Raw genomic sequence first — 9,625 nt, forward strand, 5'->3', positions numbered from 1 at the left:
TTCTTCTCCTGGATGGAATGCTGCGGTCATGACTCAACTCCAGTGTTTCTTCTTCGGTTTCGTCAGATCGAGATGAACGCCAATGTTGGCCGCTTTCTTGGAATAAATAAAAATAAACTGAGCTCTCCCCCTCTTTTCCTTCGTCAACGGCTGCCTATACATGCTTATCGGATTCAACGCGTGATGCTCTTGAACTCTAAACGTATTGCTATTGTTTGCTCTCAGCTAATTACAGTTTCTTTACTTCGGTTCAACGCGCATGACTTTTAAGGGTGTGAATTGTTTGCTCTCAGCTAATTACAGTTTCTTTACTTCGGTTCAACGTGCATGACTTTTAAAGGCGTGAAAGGACACGCACGCACCTACATGATCGAAATCTCGAAAATCTGTGGAGGGAGAAGGTTCTACTGGATGACCGACGAGACACGAGACCGACGAGCAGAAACGGGGAAATAATTGATAGACAAAAGAAAAAAAAAAGTTGGAGATGCGGGGGATCGAACCCCGTGCCTCTCGCATGCAAAGCGAGCGCTCTACCATTTGAGCTACATCCCCTTCCTGTTTTCTTTTTCTACATATATCTAACTAATAAGCGGGCGTAACAGTCCGCTAAACTGCAGAGGTCTTAAAGTGCTAATGCTCAATGATTCCTCATTTGATAAAAAAAAAATATCGGAAGAAAACGGGACGCTTCGTTAGTTCGGTTCAGTCCAAAGTAGTAACTCTGAATTTACCCTAGTTAGACCAACATGCTGGTGCTATTAGTAATCATACATGGTGCACCAAGACTGCAAGTATCAAACCTATATCTTCCATATCCTCGTGACGCCTCTAGTCACAATCAGCCTGTTCGTTTCGGCTGGATTGGCTTATAAGCCATGGCTGAAAGTACTGCTGGCTGGTTTAGTGTGAGAGAAAAATATTGTTCGTTGGCTGATAAGCCAAGGCTTATAAGCCGAATACAGGCTACCGAACAGGCTGAATGCAGGCGCCAGTGCCACGTTGGAGCCAATTCTCTAGACGCGACATGATACAGGGCAGAGCTAGAGATGACACTCATAATTGGGGCAATGTGCACGATTGGTGAATTACTATAGATCATCCATGCCGGCCATGTTTGGATAAAGTTGAAATTAAAAATAAACTAAATTTTCACGTCAAAATCTCCTCCATCATGTATAGGTTGAATTGATGTCATATTTGGTTGCACTTCAGTCCACCGTAATCCACGTGCATTGAGTCCTTGGAGTGGAAGGGTTGCAAGGTATATGTCTTCAAACAAGATCTCGACAAGGGTTGCAAAGAGGGCCGCTATGTTTTGCAGCGTACTAATCAATCCTGTCAACTAGAGATGAAAACGGTACGGATATTTTTCGACCGTATTCGAAACCGAATCCGTTTAGAGGGGTTGAGATATGTCCGTATCCGAGTCCAGATATCCAACATCCGATACCGTATCCGTATCCGAATACTCAAATCGCATATTTATGATGTCGATATCCAATCGTATCATATCCGACATAGTTGACACTATCCGTATTCGAATCCGAATCCAGACAGAAATATGAAAACAAATGTAATATCGGTGATATCCGTCCGTATCCGATCCGTTTTCATCCCTACTGTCAACCCAGCGTGATGCACCGATGGTGGTTGAGCTTCCTAGGCCCTTGTACACTTGAACTTATCAGCCGGCTTATCAGCTAGAATCTACAGTATTTTTCTCTCACGACAAAACAGTTTCAGCCGGTTTTTCTTAGTTGCTTTTACTACTCTCCATGGTGTACCAGGCCGGTCACAGGTCATGTTTCTTTCCACTTATAATCAGGTTATTGGTGAAAAGAATTCTAGATTATTTCTATTTCTTCTCATCATCGTTTCAGAATTTTGAACTAGCAAAAATTGAGAATAAAAAATTCCAAGGAATATTGTGTTAAGTAAAAAAAATTTGGAAAATTTACTTGAATTAAAATGAAAAACCTTGGAATATGCAACATGTTAATAAGATATGCATGTAACGATAACGGAAACAAATGGAGAATGTGCTTTGCTTCTCGAATAGTAGCAATCTCTGTTATTTGAGATCCACTCAGAACCAATCTTGCAAACAAGTACATGGATAAACAATCACTGGGAATTTGCTCTCACCTTTCTGGAGATCAGGGTAAAGTAGGCCCTAACGTTGAACTCCTGGATTAGTAATGGGGATAATAACAAGAATGCACTCTGCCAACTCAAATTGAGCAGGACCCAAGCAAGGGTTACAGCAGCAGTGATATTAAGACAAGCGGAGAAGCCACTGGCAACTGGATCTTGACACCTGAGGGCATGTTTAGTTCATGACCACAACTTACCATGCCACAGGTTAGTTATGGCACAGTTTTTTCCATAGCGGTTTGGTTTACTGCTACGATTACGACGCGCCACACCTTATTAGCACTTTATCCCACACATTATAGATTCATTTGCGTGCTAGACTTTGCCACAAGTATGGCTTCGATTTTACTCGCCATACTTTGCTTGCCGAAGGTTAGGTGTGGCAAACTACAACACCAACCAAACAGGCCCTTCAATTGTGAGTTTTTCCTCCCCCAAGGTAGCCCTAGACCAGCATAGTAAGGAGGGGAAAGCAAATACTCTCTGGTTACTGCTTTGTGGAGAGCACCGTCGTTAACCCAGACGAAGCGAGAAGCGAAGGCAATCGATTTTATCAAAGTTATCAGAGTGCAATTAGACATCGTATTTTCTATTTGAATTGAGTTTATTGTATACTATACTATATAGGAATACAAATTTGAAGTGTTTGCTTTGGACAACTGCTCAATTGTCCAGCAAACCTTGAGACACTTTAGTGGGGTTACATAGCCTGACAGACTTAGTGCTTGCCTCCGACTAGTTGTGGAAGTTCTGTAGATTTTTACAGTTTCGCACTTTTGCCGGAGCTAGGCTAACCTGTGCGGTCATCTGCTGAACTTCGGTAGTTTCTGCGAAACATTCAGGCTTTGAGTGTAATGGCTCTTTTGCGGGGTTGGGTATGAATACTCTTCTCCTATCTCCTCCAACGGTTAGCTACTGCATTCCTTGAGACCAAACTCGAGACAAGCTCTCTCCCCCACAATGAAGGCTCCACAGCTATGCGCCTATGCCCCTTTGATTTCTTGAGTGATTCCTTCAGAGATTGGGCTTTGAAGTCAGAGAAGAAACTTGCAAGCCAGATCCACATTCACACACTGCCGGCACCTCATCCTCCCTGGGCAACCTAGAGCTAGGAGGGGTTGCATCCTGGCCAAACCATGCATAATCCTTGTTTTAAGGTTAAAAAAAAAGAGACATGCTTTAGGCAGTACTTAATTATGCAACAACTTCCTGCCTAACATCTGGGACATTTTCTAAGGTATAATGGCCAAGCCTTCCTGTCCGATACAGATTGAGTAGTTTCAAAGCTATAGGTTTACACATATCCTTGCTTGATTCAGTGGAGACTTTGAAAACCTCCTGCAAGTTTACAAGTTGGTGGCCTATCAATCTTCTTAACTCATCCACGTGTCCCAGATCCCCATTAAAACGAGATACAGTCTCAAAAAGCACTTGGCGGACTGCTTTCACGAAGAAATCCTGCACAAAGGCAACAAAACAGTGCATACATTTGATTTTTTTTTTTAAAAAAAAAAGGAACTCCTGATAAAACCATAAATCTTTCTCAGAAAAAATTAGATAAACAAACATAATTTTTCTTGTACCAGCAGTGAGAAATTGCATGAAAGTGAAACTAGGCTGCAGCTACTAGGGAACTGAGCTGTAAACTCTTTGCTGCATTTACCTGAGTGTGATCTGAAGCATGTTGCCCTTTATTGTTGTGGCCCCTGGACGTAATTGTGTTGCCACAAGAAAAGGTATCTCCTGCTTTATTCAACTTGTCCCACTTCCTATATTCCTTCCCTGAGTTCACAATTGCAAGAAGAAACTGTACGATATCATAATCCTCTAACAAGGAGTCCTTGATAGCCCCTGCAAAAGCATGTGCATGCATCAGATAATAATATGTAGCTAAAGTGAAGCCATAAACTTTGAAGTAACTGGTACCTGTCAAGGCTAGTCTGGGGCCAGAACCATCATCTTTAAATCTAGGCGACAGCACACCAGGAGTGTCCAACACGTATATATTTGGATGACTAGCAACCTGTAGATCAATAAGCCTTGATAATATGTACATGACATTTGAGAATAAGATAGACAGTTGCTGAGCCAAAACATGTTAAACATGTTGAAGGGCGGGCCTGGTGCAAGCGGTAGTCTTACCGCCTGTGACCGGAAGGTCCCGGGTTCGAGTCATGGTCTCCTCGCATTGCACATGCGAGGGTAAGGCTTGCCACTGACACCCTTCCCCAGACCCCGCACAGAACGGGAGCTCTCTGCACTAGGTACGCCCTTTACATGCACTACTGCCATTTGTATAAGAATCACTCTTCAGTTTTGTTGTCCTTTAAATGATAAATTGAACTCTTGGTTGATGCAGACAGCACTGCAGCAACGACTTGTAATGACGCTATCTATTACAAGATGATCTGGAAATGCAGCACTTCATTTCATGCGTCCCTAAACATACAAGCTTACCTTGTATCCACTTATGTCTCTAGTTTCTCCAGGATGGCTGCTCACAATCGCATGCTTCAGCTTTCCCTTCTCTGGACAGACAACAATCATGGGGACATAGAAATAAGAAGCAAACCAAAACAGATACAGCACATAACAGAGCAGCAACAAATGACCTGCATATATCACCTGCTGCCGCAATCCTCCCAATTTGATGCATCGCGTTAACGATGGCCGATTTCCCAACGTTTGGAATCCCGACCAGGAGGGCAGTTCCCGTGCAATTGTTCTCGCCATGCTTGATCTCCCTGATTCTTGTTTGCACAACATTCAATAGCTACATGATAGATTTCAAAAGAACGCCTATATTAGACATGCATCTCCAAGTAGCAAATCACAGAATCACCTACCTAATTACTAAATCCATGTACTACAAATAGCACGGCCTACCTCCTTGATGCTTTCCCTGCTGTGAGAATTTACCGCTACGCAAGGGCAGCTCGTCTGCTTCTTGATGTAGGCCACCCACTCCTGCACCACCACGAGCAACCTCGGGCATCGGAATTCAGAAGCAGCCGTCAACTCTCCCCAATATGCAGCGCACTGCGCACAGACAGGGCAGGGTTAGGGGGGCTGATTACCTCGGTCTCGGACGGGTCTGCCAGGTCCGCCTTGTTAAGAAGGACGACCCGGCGGCGGTCTGGATCCAGAGGCCCGCGGCGGCGGCGGAGAGGCTCGAACGATGAGGAGTCGGGCACGCGTGCGTCGCGGACCTCGAGGACGAGGTCGACGAGGGGCAGGCGCGCGCGGATGGCGCGCTCGGCTGCGGCCATGTGGCGCCCGTACCACGAACCCGAGAGGTCACGCACAGCCGCGCCGAGGCGGCGCGACACGGCCTCCGCCGCCGCTGCCGTCATTGGAGACGGCGACGATGGAGGCGGCCGGGACCTCGGGACGAGTGAGGGCAGGGGCCGGCCGGCCGGTGCTATCGCCTGCCTGCTGGCCTCGACTGAGGGTGATGATGGGCCAGGAGCCCAGGATGCAGCACGTAACTTGGGCTAGGACTAACAGGCAGGCTGCCGGCCCATGGAGTTTCGGTTTAGGACGTTTGCTGCGACTATTATTTCCTTTTCCCTAAAAAAATATATAATTTATGCAACACATACCGCCAAAGTTTCAAAAAAAAAAAGGAACAGCTAGCGCGCGGACGTCCGGCGAGGATGCGTCTGAACGCAGCTCCCAGCCTGTGATTTCACCCATCCAATGAAACCGGCCCGCAGCAGAACAACGATTCGAGCGAGCGCGTCTGTCCTCGCGTAATGAAACGGAGCGTGCACGTCACTCACGCCGGCCCATCCCCGCCGCACCGCCATCCCCACCGCGCTCTGTTTCCTGCCGCGCCCTATCCCTGACATATCACTGATGTTGTGTACACATATGCAACATCCTGATCTATTTTTTGAAACATTCAGATGCAACATTTACAACATAAAAAAAGACAAATAAAACACTGAAACATGCGTCTAAAATACTTGCAAAAAAAACCTAGAAACACTTAAAAACCATTGCAAAATATACGCAACATACAGATAAGACACTTCGCAATATATGTGTGAAACATATGTAACATTGGGAACCAGTGTTTGCAACATACCTCTAAAACACTTGCAACATCTAGATGTGTGGGGGCTATGACCCCCCGGTATCCATAAGACAAGACATGTGCCGCACTATCAGAGGTGGCCCAACCCACAAGATCAAGGCGTGCACGACACTGGTTGACGTGCACCGCAAGATATTGTATAGTACCAAATAGGATACTTTTCTTGTAACCCTACCCCTCCAGAGTATATAAGGAAAAGCAGGGGTCCCCTAGTCGACATCGACATACATCTCAATACAATACACCAAAGATACATGACGTAGGGTATTACGTCGATCAGACAACCCGAACCTGTCTAAATCGCAGTCTCTACGCCTTGCATCACCATCCGGTTCCTTATTACGCGCACCTCTACCGATCAATCTACCTTCGTGGGATACCCCTCGGAGGACTGTTGAGCATCTTTTGTCGACAGTTGGCGCCCACCGTGGAGCTCGTGCGAGCTGATCCCTGGCGAACCAGATGGCGTAACTCAAGATCAACATCCTTCGACAACCACGGCGCACGTCTTTGTACACGGATTGACACCGCCAAGCTTCGACTACGTCCGTCCTACTCCAACACGAGATCAACTTCATTTCAACCGTCAACCGAGCCGCTAAGCGAGCAACCCGCATCGCCGACCAGATAACACCATATGCCGCCGACCAGATATTCTATCTAAAGCTAAGTCACGCTTTAATATTCTTCTAAATATTCTCCAATCTTCGTATATCGCCATAATGTTTCTCCGAACTGTGTTTCTCCATGTTTGCTCTCCAAACGATTTTCTTTCATGTATACCATCTTAAAGATGACATACAGCTAAGTCTAAGGCGAACCCCTAAACAGTCATGTTGACGCTCGGATGTCCTCAGAGATGGCCCTGTCTCTGGCTCCTTCCTACACGTGCACGAGTGTCTGCCCTCTGCGTTATGGGTGGTCGGCAACGGCTCCTTAGCGACGTTTTGTTCTTCCTACACGCACACGGGCTCCACACTTCGCGTTATGGTTAACGGGCTAGCTAGGGCTGGAGACTCAGCTACACACGAACTGGTCGGACGGTTTATATTAAATATAAATATATCTTCAGAATAACACTAAGTGTTCACACCAACTGATCACCTAGCTGCATACGCTATTTTATCACTGTTGCTGATTCTTCTCTGGAGTTTATATACTTTTATATTATGTACTGCCCATTCTACATATTTGTATTGCAGGATCGTCGTCCAGGTGATCGGACCACCTGGTGCTCGGACTTCTCCACCGATCAACTGGTCGGACCGCTAGGTTCATGGACTTCGTCGCCGACCAGTTGATCGGACTATTCGTCGGTCGCTTCTACTCGATGCTCACTTCGTCGTCGACCAGTTGACCGGATTGTTTGTCGCTCGTGCTTCATCATCAGCGTCGGGGACTCCTCAGTGTTCGGATTATTCGTGCAAGCATCGCTAGCTAAGCTGAGGACTCTCTTGGTGGTCGGATCTCGCTACGTCTCATTGGTGTGCTATCGAGCTGCTCCATGTTGTTCGGATAAGGTGCTGATCTTGGGCAGCACGTCTAGGGTCTTGATACGCGCATGTCAGATGACATCGGTAAGCTTTCAGACTTCTTTTCTTTGACCATACTACAAGATTCATTCTTCATCTTCTAGTAGGTTCGGGGACTAAGTGGCTACACTTCACCTGCGCAGTGAATGTAGTGCTTATTTCTTGATTTACCCTTGTTGACGGAGTCTAAGTGGCTATACTTCTCCTAAGTGGAAGAATTTTCAGAATTCTCAGATTGTGAACTTGAGCTCCTTACATCCTTATGGCAAGCTTTACTTGGGATACACTGCTCGGCGATGGTTCACACTGCTCGGCGACGGTTCACAACTGCTCGGTGACGGTTCACAACTGCTCGGCAACTCATTATGGTGGTCGGACCATGAGTCTGACTGCTCGGCTTTGTTCGCACCTGCTCGGACAAGCTTAAGACAGCGTCGCTCAAAGGATACAAGGCGCTCGGAGACTAGCTGTGGGAGATATGACACTCGGTATCCACAAGACAAGACATGGACCGCACCATCAGAGGTGGCCCAGCCCACAAGATCAAGACGTGCACGACACTGGTCGACGTGCACCGCAAGATATTATATAGTACCAAATAGGATACTCATAACCCTACCCTTCAGAGTATATAAGGAGAGGCAAGGGTCTCCTAGTCGACATCGACATACATCTCAATACAATACACCAAAGACACAGGACGTAGGGTATTACGTCAATCAGACGGCCCGAACCTGTCTAAATCGCTGTCTCTACGCCTTGCGTCACCATCCGGTTCCTGATTACGCGCACCTCCACCAATCAATCTACCTTCGTGGGATACCCCTCGGAGGACTACCGAGCATCTTTTATTAACAAGATGACGTATCTGAAATACTTGAAACATACGATTGCAATGTAACATGCGCTTTTAGCACAATGTCACATTGCTGTTTGGACGAATGGACGCTCGTCTTTGCAGAGCTCAATGCCGGCGTATAGAGCTTGCCGGTGCAGCAGCGGTGCGGTCCTCCTGCTATTCTCCAACACTGCTCATGGCCTAGGCTCACGAACATGAACGGCGGCCCTGTTGCTGCTACTCTAGCGCCGCTGCTCGCTCGGCCACAATCGTCCAGCGCCGTCCGCTCGCGGGGATGGGGTGCGGCACGGTGGGGTGAAAGGCACGACGCGAACCGAGACGGGGCGTGGTTGAGGAAGAGCCGCTGCGGGGCGGCCTGATGAGCAGCCAAGCCGTGACGTTGGGTTTTTTTAGAGACCGGTTCGCTGCGGACTGGGAGCCGCATCGGCACACGACAGACGCTCGTGGCTGAGCATTCTCGGAAAAAAAAAAAACATACAGCCATGTTTTTACCAATTACTGGACATCACGCTTCGATCGTTAGAATACAGACAGACAGAGACAGGGGCCAAAACAAGAGCACAGAAACAGGGATTCCTTCTCCCTTCTCTCAGTCTCCGCTGCTCCAGCCTCCAGCGCAAACATTCGGAGGCTGAAAAAGGGAGCGCACTCGCGATTGACAATCACTTGATAACGAGGGCTGCTCGCTGGCCTCGTCTCCTTTCGCCGTCAGATTCGTGGAATCACGGTGACCTATTTTCCCCTTCCCTGCTTATTCATATTCTCCCATCCCCTTTCTGTCGTGAATACTGAATAAATAGTGCTTCTCTGCCCCCGTCTTGCGTTTATTCCTTTTTTCCTTGCTAGTATTTCGATTATAAGAAGCAGCTCGGAGCTTTCCTGGCCGGCCGGCGACGGCGAGGTACACCACACTGCTTGGGGAGGAATCGTTGCTGCTGAATTACGTGTCGTCGTCCAAGTTCATGAGAATATTCAGTT

General features: G+C 47.2%; 1 protein-coding gene and 1 non-coding gene across 4 annotated transcripts; both read right to left on the reverse strand.

The window, feature by feature from the left end:
- Positions 1–482: 482 nt before the first annotated feature.
- TRNAA-UGC (transfer RNA alanine (anticodon UGC)) lies at positions 483–555 on the reverse strand. Its single transcript has one exon. It is a non-coding gene; the product is annotated as a tRNA-Ala (tRNA).
- Positions 556–2,722: 2,167 nt separating this feature from the next.
- Positions 2,723–5,589, reverse strand: LOC136492413 (DAR GTPase 2, mitochondrial). 3 transcript variants are annotated; one of them, XM_066488440.1, is made up of 7 exons: positions 5,235–5,589; positions 5,077–5,124; positions 4,783–4,930; positions 4,615–4,685; positions 4,084–4,180; positions 3,821–4,008; positions 2,723–3,615 (listed from the first exon to the last, which is right to left on the reverse strand). In XM_066488440.1, exons 1-7 carry the CDS (start codon positions 5,508–5,510, stop codon positions 3,352–3,354), a joined length of 1,092 nt encoding a protein of 363 aa, XP_066344537.1. In that variant the 5' UTR covers positions 5,511–5,589; the 3' UTR covers positions 2,723–3,351. The 3 variants fall into 3 exon arrangements, with proteins under 3 accessions (XP_066344537.1, XP_066344532.1, XP_066344541.1); XM_066488435.1 differs by having other exon boundaries at positions 5,044–5,124; XM_066488444.1 differs by lacking the exon at positions 5,077–5,124.
- Positions 5,590–9,625: the final 4,036 nt, after the last annotated feature.

This window comes from Miscanthus floridulus, chromosome 1 (assembly GCF_019320115.1).
Source record: "Miscanthus floridulus cultivar M001 chromosome 1, ASM1932011v1, whole genome shotgun sequence".
Lineage (NCBI taxonomy): Eukaryota > Viridiplantae > Streptophyta > Magnoliopsida > Poales > Poaceae > Miscanthus > Miscanthus floridulus.

Excerpts from the sequence above, each read along its gene's own strand:
- LOC136492413 (XM_066488435.1), bottom strand. The coding sequence starts at position 5,510 with ATGACGGCAGCGGCGGCGGAGGCCGTGTCGCGCCGCCTCGGCGCGGCT. Across the intron at positions 5,125-5,234 it reads CAGACCCGTCCGAGACCGAG|GAGTGGGTGGCCTACATCAA; the intron begins GTAATCAGCCCC and ends GTGGTGGTGCAG. Across the intron at positions 4,686-4,782 it reads TGGGAGGATTGCGGCAGCAG|AGAAGGGAAAGCTGAAGCAT; the intron begins GTGATATATGCA and ends TTGTCTGTCCAG.